Source organism: Oxyura jamaicensis, chromosome 6 (genome assembly GCF_011077185.1).
Source record: "Oxyura jamaicensis isolate SHBP4307 breed ruddy duck chromosome 6, BPBGC_Ojam_1.0, whole genome shotgun sequence".
NCBI lineage: Eukaryota > Metazoa > Chordata > Aves > Anseriformes > Anatidae > Oxyura > Oxyura jamaicensis.
In genome coordinates, this window is record NC_048898.1 from 21,282,353 (window position 1) to 21,302,479 (window position 20,127).

Here is a 20,127-nt window from a genome sequence, read left to right on the forward strand (position 1 = left end):
TCTGCAAATGTTTTCCAGAGAATAATTACACATACTCTGGTATATTTCTTATATCCTGCTGAGCTTGAAAATGGGTGTGTCCATGTCTAAAAACAGCTGACATTCAGTTGAGTTCTCTGCCATCCTTGAGGTACAAAAACTACAAATGCTCAATAGCTTTTAAGTTTATATCACCCTTTATGTAGGGAATTAAGATTCTCTTGCCTTACATTCAACACTATCCAACTCCATTTTATTAATGGAATAGAGTAGTACTTTATTCATTGTGAGTAAAGGCAACAGAACCTGTTTCTGATTTTCTTTTAGGCAATCTGATTTGAAAGTGTTGGTTCAGTGCTTCACTTTTTATTGTTTGCTTGTTTGGTTTTCTGTGAATCACACTGGACCTGCAAATCAACTGGTATTCAGATGTTGTTATTTGTTCTTGTCCTGGTTTTGTCTTTCAAAAGGTTTAAAGTAACTGCTAAGCTATTGACAAAGGATGCCACAGAAAGCATACTGAAAATATTTCTGTCAACCCTCCAGAAAAATTTGGTATGCATTGAAAATGGGGAAAAAAAAAAAAAAGTACTTAGAGTTAAAATACAGTGGGATAACTTTTATTATTATTATTATTATTTTAAATTGCACCATGCATAGAGGCCGCCAACTGTGTTTATGGGGCAGAAGATACTAGGAACTGGATATGCAAGTTGTGTATTTTATGTATAAAACCGTCACGTACAAACACCCACAATCTTGCTTTATATAACAATGCCTTGGTGGTGATGGAGAACAAGTGAAAGAGAAATGAGTGCTGATACTCAACTTGTTTTACGTTTCCTGAGGAAAAAAATAAATGGACTAGAACAGTATGGAACGCGTGGGTTGTAAACCATACAGTAAGAAAAGATGGAGTTCCATTTTAATTGTGGCTATAAAACAGCAATGATAGATCACAACATTGATTACCTCCTCCTCCAGAAAGCAAAGATCTTTTATCAGTCTGGAACTGAAATAAAAATTTGTGCTTTTGGTAGTTTGTTTCTGTGGAATGCCATTCCTGACTTCATTAGGAGGGAGAGAGTCTGAGAGGGAGACTGAGAATGAGAGATAATGGAAGTATTTTTTGTCTTGATGACATATTAAGGTACTGATCCTTGATGAATTGTCCCAGTATTGTGGCAATATAATACAATTCTGCTGTTATGCAGTATCTTTTTGAGTATCTGAAATCAAAGGTTTTACAATGATGTAAAGTACATGTGCTGTACAACCGACCCACTGGTAACAGAATGTCTTTGAACATTCTGACTGTTTATTGCTCTAATTAATATGCAGTTAATTATGGAAAATGTGTCAGAGACCCTTCCTACCTCTGCCTTTTTCTCCTCTATTACTGTTTCAAACACCTTGCCAACTACCAGAATACTGACAACATCTTTGAAATGTAAGGAGAAATTGTTAGGACATTATACTATGCCTAGGTACAGCAGATTTTTGATGCTACTATTTTAGATAGAAAAGTACTAATTATTAATTTTATCATTATGGTCAGCAAACACAGTGGTTGAATCTGGGAGGGAATCTTAACATGCTCTGATTCAGTTTCTGACCAAATCTATTGTGGCTCCTTCTACTTAGAGCTTCTAATGTGACAAACTCTTACCATGTCACAAGTTTCACAAATTTGAAGTCTTAAAGTCCAGATCTTGAATGTTTGTGATGGCTCCTAAATATGATTTTTACCTTAAAGACCTAGGTGGAAATTGACAGACAGAGCTTAAGGGCTCCAAAGAATTGCTGTAGGCACTGTCAGCCATCAAAGAGCCTTTCTGGGAAGCTTTAACTGATTTGAAGTGAAGCAGCATTAAATGAAGAGTGTGGATGGCTTATTTGGGTGCAAAGTAGCACTGAGCTATAGGGGAGAAGTGATGCTGTATGGCAGGGAACACGTTCTGCTTGAATTAACCATGCTATTTGATGCAGTGGTACTGCAGATATCTTTCCCCTGGCTTTTCAGGTTTAGAGCACAACCAAATAAATGTTTTTGTGGGCATACTTTTAAGCTGCCTTAAGCTTAAAATGCAGAGATTCTTTTTGCACAGAGAAGTTGTCATAATAACTGGCTGGACTGAGTGGAAAGAGAAAGATTTGCTTTGTTTTCCACTGAAGCTTAAGAGTTTTTGTCATACATTTGGGTATCTTTAATACTTTGACTTCAGTTGAGCTATTGACATGCCTACAGGTTCATCCTGCACATTAGAGTTTATAAGACCAGGATGGCAGAGAAGCTTTTTTAAGTTCTGTCTTTCTGAACTGAGAAGTGCAAAATACAGTCAGATGGAGCCTCTACTAAATCTCAGAAATCCTGGCGATAAACATAGGAAATGTTCGATATTAGCTATCTGCTCGCAGACTTTCAGTGTTAAGTATTCTTTTACTGTCTTTTAATATATTACTTCAGCAGTGGGAACAGGTCTGGTAAAAAGCAAAGAATTTCTGCTTGTCTTTGTTATCCAGAAAATAATAGGTTTTGTACTTAATCTGTGTTTTTAGGCCAGTGACTCAATGACTATCATCTTTCACCCTCTGCTTTAGTGTGAGGAGTAGTGCCAAAGAAGCTTGAGTTTGGCACAGCTGGCCTATTTTCTGTCTTGTGTTCTGGTTATTAGGCATTTTCAAATGAGCCCTCAATTGTTTTCATTCCTATGTCTCTACAGCTGCCTGCTGGGTTGGACATGCATGTAACTTGATAATGATAATGCCTTCTGTGTTGAAGGCATTAATCGAGTGTTTATACAAGAAGAGTATTATGTTTGTTTTCCAATGTGTTTGCCTGTTCTGTATCTTCTCTTTAAAATGCTATTGCATTTAACTTCTCATTTGTTATCAGGGATTTGCTTACCAGTATGACAGAGTTTTTCCTCTTCACTACCTTCTGTAGTAATCAGTTTTTAGAATTGTTAGGCAGTTGCTTTATGTGGTCTCTGACTTAAAGTTCTGTATGTTTACTTTGAGGAAAGGTAGACTGTGGATATTTTTTCATATAATCTTTGATTTTCTGATGCTCAAAGTCTCTAAGCATACCTAAATTCAGTGTGGATTGGGTGTGTCTTAGTTCAGCAGGTCATTATGATTTCATCAGGCTTTAATACTCAGGCCTTTTGTCCCTTACCATTGTCTTGATTTTGCCTCTTATCAGGACCTAAGCCAGTAACCCAACATTTCAAAATTAGATTTTCAGCTTTAAATCAGTTATCTTAATGACTTACGTTTTCAGCTTCTTTATATTTCCTCACAATGTCTGTTTTATAGTCACTCATAAAAAAATATAAAAAAATACTCCTATGGGATGTGTTTTATTTTTCTCTGTGGCACTTTTCATGATCCTGAGTTAACTAAAAACTTTATAAAATACCAAGGACTTAAGAACTAGCTATAGTCAGAAAAATAAATATGTCCTTTGGTTTCATGCACTTATGAAGCATTTCTTAGACATTGTTCAGTCAACATTTACAAGGCCAGATCATTTCAAATCTGATGGGCTTTTCAGCTGCTTTGTTCTACTGTGGGTGAATTCTCAGCTCACTATACTCCTTGTGCTTTTCAATATATTCCTGATCCAAAAAATTAGTTTATCTTTATGTCTGAGTTTCATATCAGAAAGTCTCAAATCTGCTGATCTGGGGGAAGTATAACTTATTATAAGGGAAGGATCAGTTTATTTTATGCCATGTATAATAGGGGCTATACAGCAGTTATACAAGACCCAGTAAAGACATTGTTATCAGTCAGCATCATGTAACTTTACTGGTTCCCAAAGACTAATACCAGAACCTTGGTAAACTTTCCTGAGAAGTTACTAAAAAGAGTAGGTAAGATACTAGAGGGTAGGTAAGAGTAGGTAATAGATCTAAGTATATGTAAGAGTAGGTAAGCTACAAAGGAGCATACTTGGCTGAAGTGTTTAATTGTGGAAGAGAGTTCAAGGTGGAACCAAAGGAGCCTCCTGGCCCATGAGCCTCCTGCTTTGTGGCTTCTCTCCCTGGCTAACTTGCCACATCATTCCTGGCTGCCCTGGGTAGTTCCCAGTTCAGCTGCCAGCATCTGTTAAGCACTGTCTGGAGTGTTCTCACACTGCATTGGAGCTGTGCTAAGAACTCAAGGAATAATATTGACAAGTTCTGCCCAGAAAAAGCTCTTCCATGAGACAGAGTTTTCCCTTTTTATAGTCCCTGAAGTTGTAGTGCTTCAGAATCCACACCAGTTCAAATTAGCAATTGTTTATTGTTGTTTTTATAATGCCAGGAAGCTGTGCTCTTACATGAGAGTGTAACAGAGGTTCTAGGTCATCTATTTGACATGGATGTTCTGTAGGAATTTGCTGTTTCATACAACATCGAGCTTTGATTCCCTAGTGAGTGCTTCTGCTGTCATCTCTCACCTTCTGAGGAATCTTTTCTTTTGAAAGACAGATCTCATAAATCTGCAGCAAATTCATTCTAATTTGAATTCCTAAACATCAATGAGTATCAAGGTTTTCTTTGTGACAATGGAAGTGGATAAATGAATAATATTCTAAGAATTAGAACAGAGAGAGAAGTTGAAGTTTTGTCTTAGTAAGCTCTGTAGAAATGAACACAGAATCTAGTTATCAGCTAGTTATCACTTTATAATTATGCAGTTACTGCTTATTTGGCTGAAGGCCTGGCATGGGATCTCTGTTACTTCTGTTTGTATTAGTCCTGATGTTTAATTAACAAGTACAAGTGTAAGTTTAATTCAATAAATTGATAATGTGATTCCATTTGAAATATGCCAATGTGATATGTAGAGTGATTAGGCACACAAAATTGGCCTTGTCATCAGTATTAATCTGACCACTATCTATATTTCATATCTTAATAGGAACTGAATTTATTTTATCTCTGTTTAGCTGCATTCTTAGACTGTGCCGAGTTTTATAGAGGGGCCTTTATGAAATTATAATTCAGTAACCTTTATGTGGATGGTTTTATTATGTGGGTAGTTGATTATGATATTTTCAAAGATATCATAAAACATAATTTTGTAGGCTACATCTGTAGAAAGTTTATTTAGCACAGAAATAGATTATTTTTACTGTATATAAGGTACTGCTATAAATTTGCAGTCGTATTATCATCAGGCAATTTTCTATCTTGAGTTATCAGAAATAGGAATTAGAAAACATTATGCTAGCCTTAGGGAAGCAAATTTTTTCAAAACTCATATCTGCTAATATCACCTGCCAATGATTTAATTTGTTTATAGTTTATGGTAACCTCTCTTAGTTTTTCTTTAAATACATTATAGTCTGTGTACCTGGTAGAAGTGAAGCCTGCAGCCAATCGATGTTATTTTGCAGCTCCTATCTTTACCCACCAAATACCTATTTTCTTTTTTATTCTTATTTTCACTCCGAATGATAGTAACTGTCGGCTGTTACAAAACTGCAATTTCATTTGTAAAAGCTTCATCCAAAGAAATTCATTGCTGATATTAGGACTTGAAAATGTTAATTTCTTTGTCTTTCTTTAGGATAGTTTATGTTTTTGTGTTGAAGCTTATGGAGACACGGTTAGACTCTTTCATTTCTGGGAGAGCTACAACAGCAAGCCAGCATTCTGTGATAGACTGTGGGTTCGTGTTTTTTTAGGAAGTACCCCTTTTGGGAAAGGTGTCTTAGTCTTAGTGCATCTCCTTTTTAAGAATACATGTATAGTTTGAGTAAAATGAAAGCAATCAAAATTCGTAAGTCCATACAAAAACATTAGCATTCTTTATCAGTAATATGAATTACTGCAATGTTTATTTGTTGCTGGGATCTGTGGTCCTTATTGTTCTTTCTTAGTCTTCTACTCTTGGCATAACCAGAGCCCAGTGGAACTCAAGTTGAAACTCTGTTGCAAAGCTGCAAGGCTTTAGGTGTTATTTTACTCAACATTTCTTGCTTTCTCCAGTTTGCATCAGATTATTTTTCAGGACAGGTGTGGAAGGTACTTTTCATGTCAAAGCTGTGTATACCCATGGAAACTGACTAACCCAACAGATTTTTGATAAAGCCCAATAATGACAATGGGAACATGATTTTGTTATTACCATTAATCTGGTAGTGGAATATAGAGTAAACGTGGCAGAATAGTTTCATGCTCTTTCTGAAGATAAATGGTTATCATGCGCTGATAAATCTTCTTTTGCACTTTAGTTTCGTGGAATAGTTGAGGTATATATAATATATATATTATAACTTTTACCTGTAATTATGGGATATTGAATTCAGGTTCACTTGTCTAGTGCTTTCCAATGCCTCTCTCTAATTCCAATGTATATATTTTTTTTCCATTCATTTATTTTACTGGCCCATCTATTGTCAAATCTCCATCTGTTCTGTAGCATTTATTGTACAAGTTCTTGGTCTTAACATTCCTTTCATACATTTCTCTGCCTGGCTGTATCTGGGTACAATTGTAGGGTAATTTTTGTTGTTTTGCTTTCTTGAGACAAAAAAAAAAAAAAAAAAAAAAAAAAGGAAAACACTGATGAATTTGTACCTACTTCGTCAAGAATTAGAATTCAAATGCATTTTTTTGCAACTTTAGCTTTTCCTTCAGGACTTATCTTTAGGCAAGCCTCCTAATGAAGCTGATGCAAAACTTAACTAAGTTAATTTGCATAGGCAACTGCTCTTAAAATGTAAGGATAGCTGAGCAAATGATTTTTGGGGTGAAGTGCCATGTCTCATACTGACTTTTGTAAGTTATTTGACTGATTCATTCCTGTATAAAGCTGTATGTAGAGTCCAAATTCAATTTGTCGACTGAAATGATTCTGGAACTGGTATTTTTCACTTCAGATCTTGGGTAGAAGTTTTCTTTACAAATAGAGGCATTGTTTCTTCCACCAAATGTGTCCCTTCTCCTGTATTAGCCAACTCATCTACTTGCATGTTTGCTTTCTGGCTATGTTCAGTAAAAGGAGTTAGATTAGTGGTGCTATTTAAACTGTTCAAGTAATCCAGCTCATTTAGACTGAGTTAGGAGAAATTGCATGAATAACATAAACAGCAGATTTTACATGGATTACCAATACTGTCCAAACAGATAACCTTTCCTGCTAGGAGATGAAGCAATGGAGCACTTGAACAATTCTTTGCAGCAGAGATGAAGAACAGTAAATCCAGCTATTGACCATTTGATGATTATTGACGATAATCATCATAAGAGCATAATAATTGTATAATCCTGTCTTTAGATGGTAACACTTCTAACCCAAAAGTCTGTCCCCAGCCTAAATGGCCACATATCATAAAAACAGTTGTTCTTGTAGTTATTTTTAGTATGTTTTGGATTTCTTTTTAATACCTTGAAAGACATATTTAAGCACATTTAAAGGAAAGAATGTTTGTAAAGGTACTCTGTTCACTTATACACTCTAATTTTAACATTATGTGAGCTTTAAGACTGAAATTGTGTGGAATGGAAATGTACTTTGCTATTCAATACCCTTGGTAGTCATCCAAACTTAACCAGATTACACTAATATATTTTTAGTGAGAGCTGAGACAAAATTCCACCATAGAAGTCTGAGCCTATATAAAGTTCTCTTTGATTGGGATTTGATTGCAAAACTAAAAATGAGATTTTGTTCATTTTAAAAGGTCATAAACTTGCATTCCATTTTAAACAACTCTGGAAAATAATTCTGCATTCTTGCAGAAATGTGACGATGTTAGAATTGAGTGTGGTTTTGTAACATCAAGCCCTATGAAAGCTTCTACTTCAAGTCTTATATGTACAAAACCATATTTCTTTATCTGGGATTCTTCTGAATCAGATCACAGTGACACTTTCAGGACACAGCTCTACACATATTAAATTGTAGGTATTTCTCGCTAATTTCACTCTAACACAAACCTAAGGTAAGTGCACTGCATCTATTAAATTGTCTACTCGTAATTGTTTCTATGTAGGAAAATTTTTCAAAATGTTAAATATTCTTCACACAGAATGCATTTCTAAGCCTTCATTGTCTTCTGAACTTAGTCTAGACATATCTGACCTGTGGGGGTAGAAATGGATGAATTTTGTTTGGTTTCACATCATATTAAAAAGGATACTTTAATTTCAACCATGGGTCGAGTATTTTTTTTAATATACATTATTTCTCAAATGATTCTATAAAGTAGAATTTAGGTATTATGAAAACGACTTTCAATGACTGTCTTAGCAATGAAATATTATAAGTAATAATAGATTTAGTCATTCCTTTATTGGATTAATTGGATTGGAACAAATTGGTACTGGATTATATTAAGCAATGCATCCCATATGCATGGGATTATTTATTTGCCAGTTTTTTTAAATATGTGTAAACTATGCTGAGAGCAGATTTGCATCTATTTTGCTATGTAACTAGCTCTACTTTTACCAAAATGCAAAAAAAAAAAAAAAAAAAAAATCCAGTTTAAGAAATTTGAAAACTTAATTATGTTCGTGTTGTAGTGGTAGGTAGTTGTTGTTAATTTTGAGTTACTTACTACATAAAGCCAGTCTGTATATAGATACTTTACACTGCCATAACTGTCATCACAGTATGATTTTTTTTTTAATTGCCAAAGCAGTTAACCTTACATGACCTCTAGTTGTGATTAGTCAAGCTGCTATAGCTTTTTTTTAATATATTGTCAACATATATTGACAGAGACACTCTTAATTACAGAAGTATAATAAAACTGTTCCAAATTTTTGTGTGCCAGCAAGTCTTCAAATGACTGACTTGCACTCTTCTCAGCTGATCTCTTTGTTGGGATGAGATGATATCTAACAGGAATAAACAGGAAAAGCAGTGCTTTTTATTAACCCCCCAAATGTTTTTAAATTCAAGACAAAACTGGTGTTTTGTTATATATCCGCTTATTGCAGCTTTCAGTAATAAACAGTATTTTTGCATAAAAATATCTTGAAACAATAAAATCCTGAGTTCATGCTCAAATCTTATGCTGAAGCACTGAGGAATCACTTTGGTTTTCAGTTCTGCATGTTTCCCAAGTATAAGTTACTGTAAGAGATGTGAGCGACTGCTATGAAATAGTACAAAGTTGGAACTGGAAGGGGAATTGGAAGCCCCAGGTTGCCAGGCTTGTTCTTGGTTAGACATACTTTTGTATGACCTTGAGCGGATCACATTAACCATGACTTTCCAAAACATTTGCACTCCTGAACTGACTGTATGTTGCTCAGTTGCAATTTCCTGTAAGATGGGAATGGTGCCTTAATAAGGTACAGACAATTAATTAATATAAAGTGCTGTGGAATTCTCCAAGTGAAAGTATTACAGGCAGTAGGAAGTAGTATTAGAAATTAATATTATAAATGAGTAATAATAATACAGTTACATTTACCCTATGATGTTGCACTTTACCCTGAAGCAAGGTAAATCATAAGCTGCTTAGATTTTTGTATAATAGAGTGCAGAAGTTAAGGGTCTTTAGAACACTTCTGCAATATTAAAATTATTTTTCAGCCAGCATATTGGCTTCTTTAGTCTAGTCTAAGGCTTAAAAAAAATAAAACAACAAAAGCCCAAGTTATTATGTATTTAAATAGTTCTCTCTGCAGCATGAATTTCTTTCTGAGCTTCATACCTGCTTAAGTATCGTATCTGTTGATGTTCCTTATGTTACTAAGCAACATGAAACTACCAAATAAAATGGAGGGGGGGGAGGGGAGGGGGGAGAAGCAGTAAGGCACTGTAATTCTGATCATGTATCATGAGGTTAATTTTTCAGTTGTGTTCCACATAGCTAATAGGAATATTTTGAGATTCAGAGTACACAGTGCTTCAAAGTAATATGTATTGTTTTCATTACATAAAGCAGTTCATATCTTCTAAAAATGTGCATTTAATTGCATAAAGACAGAAAAGCAACACAAAAATTATTCAAATTACCTTCCAATTATATTTGATAAATCATGTTTAAATCCTTTTTACATTTATGTAGCAATTATAACCTAACCACAGGATCTAACATCTTAGAGCTTCATCAAAATCAATCAAATCTCTTAGGCTGAAGCTGGAATGTTGTTCTGATGGAATTGCTCCCAAAGGCAATTTTGTTCTATTTAGGCACCAGCTTTGCAGCACATTCTGAATTCAATTATTTCTGGTAATATTTCCTGGGTAAGGTTTTGTTCTAGCAATGAGTCTAAGAAATTTCCACTATATAAAACAACTAATTAATTGCAAATAGGTTAAACTGACATAATTGTTTTCAAAAATATTATTAATAATTTGGTGATCAGAAAATGTAGGATCTCTTTTGTTACTTGGTTTCTAAGTGCGTCTTACAGAAAACTACTGATTTCAAATGGTAAATTAAACAGACACTTATATTGCATGCAAACCTCAAAATATTTTGGAAAACCAAACTTTGCTTAGTTTCAAATACAAATTTCTTATTCAGCTTCCAGTTTTCTCTGAAACAGTATTTGTGCCTGATTCTTTCGCGAATTAAACCAGATAACCATCAGTTATAGGAATAAACAGTATTTGCGATTTATGTTTTTAAATTTAAAAAAAAAATGAATTTGGACATATTTTGTATATTACATATATGTTTATATAAATATTTCAATAACTAAAATTATTTTTTCTGGTTTATCAAAAATGCCTAATATATGTGTTAAAAATTAATTTATGGAACTGTTTCAAGATGAGATAGCTCTGGAATTTAAACTGGATAATGAGCTATATGTCTACTCCTTGGTACGTGGAAGACACAATGCTTGGTTGTCTGACATTTATGCTGGTCATGCCTTTATTTCAAAGCACTTGTAATCTTATGTACGCATGTAGATAAGCACAGGAAAGATAAGTTGAAAATGCTTGTAAGGGATTTACAAAAACAATTCCTCAATCTTCCTGAAAGAATTTTAATTTAAAAGTTAAGATTATTAGAATGTAACTTAATACTGATTTTGTTGTTGTTGTTTATTATTATTATTATTATTTAGTTTCTGATTAAAAATCCAATTATACCTGGGCTTTTCCAATATTTAAGAAATGTTTATTTTTAAAATAGCAGTCTTAAAATTAAATGCTTGCTATCTATGTATGAGTTTAGAGTTCAATCAGGCCTACAAAAAGAGTTATTCCCTAGTTATAAAGGAAACTGGAGTAGGTTGTAATAAGATTTAGAAAATAGATTCAATGAATCTTGCCTAGATGGTTATTATAAAAAATGTTTTTATATTACATTTTTAAGTAAAGTAAGACTGAAGGTAAACAATTTTTGAATAGAAACACGAAGTGCTCCTCAGAGCCATGACAAATGGGAATTAACTGTGTTCTTTAAGGTTGTTTCTAAGAGGCAAAGTGCTGTGACCAATATATTCAGAAAAAGAAAGAGACTGACAGTGGAACCAAAGGAGGAGCTAAAGCTGTAGTATTTCTAGGACTACTTTACAATATGAGCCATAATTCAAATAGAATCAAAAAACAGTTATTTTTATTGGCTGTTGCTTCACTGTGTGGAAAAAAGAAAAAAAAAAGTTAAGGAAATAGATTTAACCTGAAAACTTTAAAATGTTGTAATTGCTCAGAAATAGGACAAGAATATCAATGAGGATTTGTTCTGTAAGATTTTCAGGGATGGAAAAAAAAAAAAAAAAACTAGAATTTTGTTTGTTTGTTTCAAATTTTAGGACGTTTAACATTCATCTCTTCCTTAACATGATTGAATACTAAATGGATTAAGAAAAAATGTTTCCAGCTCCAACCAGCCTTGCTTCCCTGCAAACATTTTTAGGTGACCAGAAAGTATCTAGGTATTTCTTGTACACAGCTTTGAAGAAAATGCAGAATTGTACCTAAATATTTGGTTTTGCCAAGATTTTCCCAACACTTAAGTGACTACACTTCACAGCACTTTGATAGCTGCAAAGAATACGCCGTTGTATCGATTTTTTTCACATTGATCCAACAAAGGCATTGCACTATTGCTTTGTAATACTATTAGTTTTCTGCTCTGAAGGTCTCAGATTCCAAAATTTTGCTTTATTCTGTGTTTTGTTTTCTGTATCTGAGTAAACAGCTTTTATTCATATGCCACAAAGTTCACTGGAAACCAAATGGATGCGTAACCATCCAGTACCATTGGGTATATGGTATTCCATCATTGAATCAGAAGAAAGACACTGACATTCAAAAATGCTTTGGAATGATTATTAATGCCATATTCGGTATGGTATAAATGGGAGGAAGAGAATCAGCAAAATCAAAGCAAATACATATTGGTCACGACTTTAAAACTGGGTAAACAATTCTAATGTTCTGCTTAGCCTCAGTACTCCCCCAAGGAAATAAAAGTTGCTGTAATCTTAGTGTCCCTCATTGGTCACCTGTGGTCAAGGAAAAAAATATGGTGGTGGTTGTTCTCCTTTTCCTTCTTTTCTTCCTATTTTTCTTCTCCTCCTGTTCCTCCTCCTCCTTCTCCTGAAATAAAGTCTGGGAAAACAGATAACTTTGAAATAAATTTTCTGTTGTAATTGCAGATTGGATTTGTGAATTGAATGGTAAATTACCTTTAAAATTTGTGATGGGTTTAGAAATACTGATTTGTCTTACTTTATTTTGCAGATGCTTCAGAAAGTTGCTGTCTGTTTACCACTGGTTCTGCCAAACAACTCAAGAAGCTACCTACCTATTTTTTCATTAATCAAGCATAACGTTATCTTGAACTAATTATTCCTCTCCATATGGCCTTCCTACTGGTGTCAGCTTATCTTCTGCTGGCTCATACTCAGGGTGCTCCTGTTGAGAATGGGCCACTGTTGGAAACACTGAAGTCACAGGTAGGATTATTCAGCAATAAAAGTGAACACTATTCAGCACAGGTGAGACCTCCTGGCACAAGCCGACGAATACCTCAGACAATTATCATAGGAGTTCGTAAAGGAGGGACAAGGGCTTTGCTGGAAATGTTGGATATTCATCCTAATATTGTAGTAGCAGCTACAGAAGTCCACTTTTTTGACTGGGATGAAAATTATGTGAAAGGATTAGACTGGTATAGGAGTCTGATGCCATTTTCTTACGGAAATCAAATTACAATTGAGAAAACACCAGGCTATTTTACATCACCACAGGCTCCAGAAAGAATTCATGACATGAATAGCTCCATTAAACTGCTGCTCATTCTAAGAGATCCCACTGAGAGAGTTATATCTGACTATACCCAAGTATATTACAACAGAGTAGAAAGCCACAAGCCTGTTCAGCTTTTTGAAGATATTGTTATTAAGAATGGAGCACTTAATACCAAATACAAGGCTATTCAGAGAAGTCTGTATGATGTTCATATGGAAAAGTGGCTTAAACATTTCAGTTTGAATCAGATTCACATAGTGGATGGCAATACATTAATCAAGGACCCTCTTCCTGAATTACAAAAAGTTGAAAGATTTCTAAATCTTCCTTCTCGAATTATGTCTTCTAATTTTTATTTTAACCAAACTAAAGGATTCTATTGCATTCGAAGTGATGGAAGAGAGAGATGTTTACACGAATCCAAAGGGCGCCCCCATCCTCTTGTTAACAGCACTGTTTTAGAGCAACTTTATTCTTACTTCAGAGAGCACAATGCAAAATTTTACAGAATGGTTAATCATTCTTTTGACTGGCATTAATGTATTTTGGAATCAATGTTTCTTAAAAAGGGCCTGAAATGAACTGGAGATTCATATTATGAGAATTTAACATACTGGTAATATAGAAGCAGAGAGAACTGTTTGCTTCATTGGAATAAGATACCCATTAACTCATTAAAATGGTAGCCTTTGTTTTGGGAAAAAATAGTTTTAACTATTTGTATAATTACTCTGGGTCATATAATAGAATCATATTTTGATCATTTTCCCATCATGCAAATATGTTAACTTCAGTGGACTTACTTCAGATATATATCTGTTACAAGATTTGTGATGTTTTGGAAAAATGACTGCTTCTAACAGTGTAAAAATGTACATATTTGAAATGGTATTATTCTAACTGTTCCATATTTTTGGTTCTTAGTATTTTTTTATATCAGGTATGAGGCTAGTGGCACTGAGTTCTAGAATTTTTCATACAAATTAAATTGTATGTTACAACAGGGGAATACATATTGGCTCTAGTAAATCATCCTCTGTTAATATGTCAGAGTTCTTAATCTACTACTAATAAAAGGAACATATTTCACCCTTGATTTTGAATAGGTGAACTAGAACCTCCCCATCAGTATATCATTTGTATTAAGCCACAATCTTAATATCTTGAGTTGGCAAAAAAATAAAAATCTCCAAACAAAGGAAGAATATGAACTGTTTGAAGAAGCTTTAAGAAGTGAGAGATCTGAATGTAAAGAAATTAACCCAGGCAACCTCAATTTACACTATTACACTGTATACTAAAAAAATAAATTTTTGAATGCAAAAAAAAAATAATATCAGCAGCTGTACAAATGTTTGTTATATCTTGAATGAAAAAAACAGCTCTTCATCAATGCTACAATATTAATCATGTTTGTATTCTGTGACTAGTTACTCTATTTCTCACCTAACTTTGGTTTACGTTACATATAGTGAACCTCGTTAAAAAGCAAATGAAATTGATTTGCCTGCTCTTCAAATCATTGTGTATTCTTTGTCATTTCTAATGCAGGTCATGGGATGTGCTTAGAGTTAAAAGTAACATCTTTTTATATTTGTATATCTCAAACTGTGCTCATTTACTAAGGTTGACATACTCAATTTATATATATGAAAATGACATCCATTTATACACCTGCATTAGGAATTTTTCTTATTACCTTTTGCTTGACAATATTGTGCTAGTTTGCTCTCCTTCTTCATGTTAACCATTTTATTATAGATCAATACCAAAGAAGAAAATCAACTTGAAATGTTAAATGGAGTGCCAAATAGAACTATATAGAAATACAAGCAGATATTCTTGTTTGAAATTGTACCTTGCAATCCAGAAATGCTGGTGCACCCCATTGAAGAAGCATTCTTTAGGTGCATTACTCTTTAAGCTTCTCAGGACTGGTGAGCTGTAGTGTGGGCCCACTCTAAGCATCTCAGCATCAGATTCCACCTAATCCTGTTGAAGATCCAGAATCTCTGTGTTCTTCTATTTAAGCCACTGTGCAGCCTACAGGATATGTTCCCAATGTTGGATTCAGTCTTCCACTTCATGGGCTAAAAGGTATGGTTCTATCACACCACTAAGTTTTAGGTTTCTAATAATTTTATTAGGGGGCTACTTAGATGTTAAGCAGGTAGAAGTCTCCTTCCACTGAAACTGGACAGAATCAAACAGAGCCAGATTACATGGTAAGAGCTTTCATCAAATATTTCTTCAAGAACTGTAAAATGTTAAAAATAGTACAGCAAATTTTATTCTTCTGATACTTGTATATTTGACAGAAATTTTTGTTACCTTTTTATTACATATAATTAACCTTTGAAATTATATTTCTGAAATATGATTATTAAGCAAATTCATGATTTCCACAAAAATGTTATTTCTTCCACTTTTTCTGAGGTTGTGGCTTCTTAATCACTAATATTGATCAGGTATCGGCACTACTCAGAAGTACAAAGTTGATCTGAATCAGTTGTGAAGATATGAAAGTATTTCTTTCAAATTACCCAAGGACCAGGATGTTCACACTGGTCTTATACCATTTCTACAAGGTTAGGGGATAGGTGAACTGTAATAATTACAGTTGCATAATCCAATATCTTATTTGTCATTTGTCAAATTAAAACTTAACCCAGAAAAAAAATCTGGACAATTCTGAATCAGCAGGGTGATTTTATATTGGACCAGCACTTTGTGTTTTGTGGCCACAACATTTTTATCTGATAATAAAATCCAGATTCCCTTTGTCCAGTTCAATCTCAGTATTGGAAAAAAGTCCAGTCCACTGAAATTAATACAGAAATACAGGACTGAGGATAGCAGCATACCAGTAGTCTATATCATAGATTGTAGTTTTTCTTTCAGCATCTCTGTCTGTGTCTTACACATTCCAACACTTGCTATATTTTTCATGTTTTGCTTCTTTACGTTGACTATTCCTTTTAATAGTATTGAATAAGGTTAGGTTTTGTCCTTTTTTTTTAGTTATTAATGAATCTAATTTCCAATCAGTGTGTACTTTAACAAAGATTTCAGGTAGTTGCTAGTAACTGAAGACTGCACATATCTGTATATCACATTCAATTTCATAGGCTAATAATATCTTTCTATAATTATGCTTGCAGGCATCAAGTCTTTCTCTTCTCTGAAGTTTACAGCTAATCTTTAAGTGAGCTGAATGCAGAAACACCAGTTGGCAGAAGCTGAATACATCTTTGAAATGCAGGTCTCTTTCTGGAATTTACATTTCAAGGAGTGCTGATCTGTATAGATAAATGATGTATATATCTACTTGATTTATTAGCACTCTTCAGTTCTGCTCAGCATTTTTGGGAAGGACACAGCTGGTGGAATGAATTCGATGATCATTTTAAAGTTTACTAATAACAGAAGATGTATTACACATAGTATATTTTTGGTGGGGCGTTGGCTATTTTGTTTTGTTTTACATAAATCAAGATTCTTGTCTGAAGTTTTTGATAAATGATCTACACAGATGCAACTTAACCTGCATAACAGAATTCAGTAAATATGGTAGACTTTAATTTAGCATTAAAAACTGTTCCAATCAAAATTATCCATTTTGTGATCTGAAGAACATATCTCACGCAGGCCTGGCCTCTGTTCTTATTTTCTTCAAAAGATAACCCTCATTCTCTCAGGACAGGGATCAGATCCACTTAATAGAATATCCACTGAGCTATACTTAAAAATAAAATGCTGAAATTATTTTCTACATAAAATTACTCAATTTTTGGTGTATGGAATTAAAAGCTGATTAAATTTTGTAAAGAACTGCATGCTCACCATAAATTTGAATGAATTATTAACAAGATAGTTCTCAATTTAATAAATGAAATATATATTGTAAGAGTTATCACAATTTAAGAGTTATCACAAATATATCACAATTTGTAATAAACCATAAACTATTCTTCGACAAAGCAGTCATCAAAGGACTTACATCTCATACTTGGAAGGCTATTGGAGAAATAAATTTCATGTGGGAAGGTTGCTTAAAGAGACCATGCAGTTGCTTCAAAGGTTCTTGAGAGCATCTGAAACAAGATACAGTCACATGTGTAAGACCACTGTGGAGATTAGGAAGAGTTGAGTGGCTCTTTGACATTGTTTTGCATGCCATAATGTTAAGTATCATTATTTTCCCCTTTTACCTTAAATGCCATAATTAGGGTTGCTTTAACTACTATAACTGAGACTAGCACGATCAAGCAACTGCAGCCATAATTGGGTTAGTTAAGCCCTTGTCGCATTGAGAAGCACACAACACCTTGTAAATTCCTAGATTAGTCTAACCTTAGTTGTTTTTGTTTTTATTGTTTGAACTCTGCATACTCTGCAAACAAGAGGTGAGAATCTTAAGAGTTTATTTCCCCTCCAAAAAGAAAATCTAGTATTACTGTTGAAAGAAATCAGTTTCCTCTATCACACTCCCCCAGCAACATTTTAATAGAAAGAGGACTGCTTTTATTTATTTATTTATTGTATCCCATCTATCTAGCTGCTCAAAGGCCCTGTGCTGAAAGTCTTCTCTTTCACTGCATAGCCTTAGTAGCGCATTTACAATTCTTCTTAATGAATTTCTTGCCTCCAAAAGCAGAGACATTTTTAAAATATCCATAGGCAGTATTTTGAGAACTTTAGAGAGAACATAGACTCTGTATAGTACAAATCATTAAACGCTGCTACACAAGATCAACACCTTCAATATCCCTTTGGTAAAAGTCAATAGATAATCTTATAAAAGGTATTGAAGAAAAATTAGATTGACTACTATAGGGAAGCACATCTGGATACAGAGTTTTTAGTCTTCACATGTTTCAAAGAACTTTAAAAGAAATGTAAAAATTTGGTTGCTTGCAGCAAGCTTAATTGCTTATTGCTTTTGTCAGTTCAGATGCTTTTGTCACTTGTACAAAATTTGAATATCATCTTAATCTTTGTTATTTCTTGTTTATGTGGTCAAAAACAAAAACCTGAGTTATTTTGCTTTATAGAAGCATGGTTTAAAAAAAGAGAACAACCCCCAGCATAATTTACAGTAAGAGTTAAAATAACATTTCCTTGTAGAGAAAATAAATTTAAATTATTTAAGCAAGGATTATACTCCTATTATTTTCTATACTTGTGGATCTGATCCTTCAGTTCCATAAAGAGCTTGAATATTATTATAGAAGCAAATAGACACATTGGAATTAAAATCAATAATAATTTGCCTAGCACATTAATCATTAGCAACAGTTAGCAACTAATATTTAGTTACTGGACAAATAGTTCCCACCTCAGTTATTTCCTGCTTTAATGTGACTAACTAAATTGTTTTGCTATTTTATAAAACGAAGTCAAAAGTTAAAATCAACTGTGAATAAAGACTTTGTAGTACCATTTTGTGATCATAAAGGAATTGTCCTTTTTTAAGGTTAATTAGCAGGGACATGAGCTTACCACAATACCTGAAAGAATTTTGGAAGCCAAGATACTAGTGGAACTGCAAAGCATGAATGTATGTTGAAGTTGAAACTGCAAGTTAGGGAAAAATACAACAGATTAAAAAATAGACTGAAATAATACTTTCCCGGTAAAATAGATGTTATATAATATGTACATATGTAATATGTCTTATGTGCTAACACATGTAGCCAATACTACAAAGTCTATTTTTTATGCAAAATGGTCTTACATTTTACATTATATGCTCTTTTATTTCCATTAAAAAAAAAAACTCAATAGCTACTTAATGAAAAATATCGTAATGTAAATGTTTTACCAGTGGTACAGAGCTTTTCTGTCAAGGGATATTTCTTTGCTTTTATATTGTTTCCTCCAAGATAAAAAGATGGTTTGAGTCACACTGCAATAAAAAGAGCAGAGTTATCATACGAGAATCAACAACACTATTTGTTACATTTCCCAATGGCAAACAATTTTGTATTTTGTATAATTGATAACAGTTTTACAAATAATCTTTTTATATTTTCTCTTTCTTCATTAGATAATACAACTGTGTTATCATTTTTCTTATTCTGAAGAATCTTACTCTAAACTCTTATATCGTTGATCTAAAGCACTGATAGGTTTAAATCAAAGGGCAGTAATACAAGTGAAGCATGGGTAACTAAGAATCCCTTTGCCACTTGGACTGGCTATGATTTTTTTTTATTTATTGTTTAACTCTTTAGATGTGAACATTTTGATCCATTGTACATTTTCTATATATAAATATTTCTATATATACACATATTGGAATGTACCATCCAAACTTTCAACACGAAAAAATAAGACAGGGATAAATACAACGTAATAAAATATACAGTGAAGGTCCTCTTCTGCTAAATATTTGTTTGCGTAATATGGCACAGTTCCAAATGAAAATTATGACTGAGCTGATGACACACAGAAGACTAACAGGCTACTCCAGGGATTTGTGTAGTTATTGTACATTCCTGAATTAATTTTCAATCATTATGGTATTAAAGGCATAAGTGAATATACATTTTCAAAACACTGTATTTCATCTTACTGGAGAATACCACAATATTGTAGGACAGGTTCAACATATTATAGCTATCCTTGAGCCAAATGCTGCAGCAATTGGAAACTTCAGAGCCTAAGGCAAATTGGATGAGAACTGAAAGTTTTCTGCACTGCAGTAAAAGTGCAGAGTTATCATACCAAAATCAACAATACTATTTCTATTTTTTACGTTCTCCACCTGCAAACAATTTTGTATTTTGTATAAGTGATAACAGTTTAGTGTTTGTGGGGTTTGTTTGTTTTTTTTGTTTTGTTTTGTTATCCTTTCTTGAAAATTAGTAGTGTAGATGCACAGGTTTTGTTGTTGATTTGAGAAGCACTGTCAGCCTGAAATGCTGTGCAACTATCATAAGATTGAAGATACCTCTTCTATATTCTTCTAAGACA

At 33.5% G+C, this 20,127-nt stretch overlaps 1 protein-coding gene and 1 long non-coding RNA gene across 5 annotated transcripts in view; one reads left to right on the forward strand and one right to left on the reverse strand.

The window, feature by feature from the left end:
• The window catches only part of LOC118169252 (heparan sulfate glucosamine 3-O-sulfotransferase 1-like), a 137,454-nt gene extending 121,057 nt beyond the window's left edge, over positions 1-16,397 (forward strand). For 3 of the 4 annotated variants that reach the window (XR_004751981.1, XR_004751980.1, XR_004751979.1), the window contains 2 exons: positions 12,640-15,246; positions 16,311-16,397. Coding sequence is in view for 1 of the 4 variants with exons in the window: in XM_035330398.1 (XP_035186289.1) it covers positions 12,759-13,688 (930 nt within the window). In the remaining 3 variants the exon portion in view is untranslated. Of the gene's footprint in view, positions 1-12,639; positions 15,247-16,310 lie in introns of those variants that run through there. The other variant, XM_035330398.1, reaches the window with a different exon arrangement.
• Positions 15,009-19,091, reverse strand: LOC118169254. The gene is made up of 4 exons (XR_004751983.1): positions 18,974-19,091; positions 18,660-18,726; positions 17,150-17,243; positions 15,009-15,141 (listed from the first exon to the last, which is right to left on the reverse strand). It is a non-coding gene; the product is annotated as an uncharacterized LOC118169254 (long non-coding RNA).
• Positions 19,092-20,127: the final 1,036 nt, after the last annotated feature.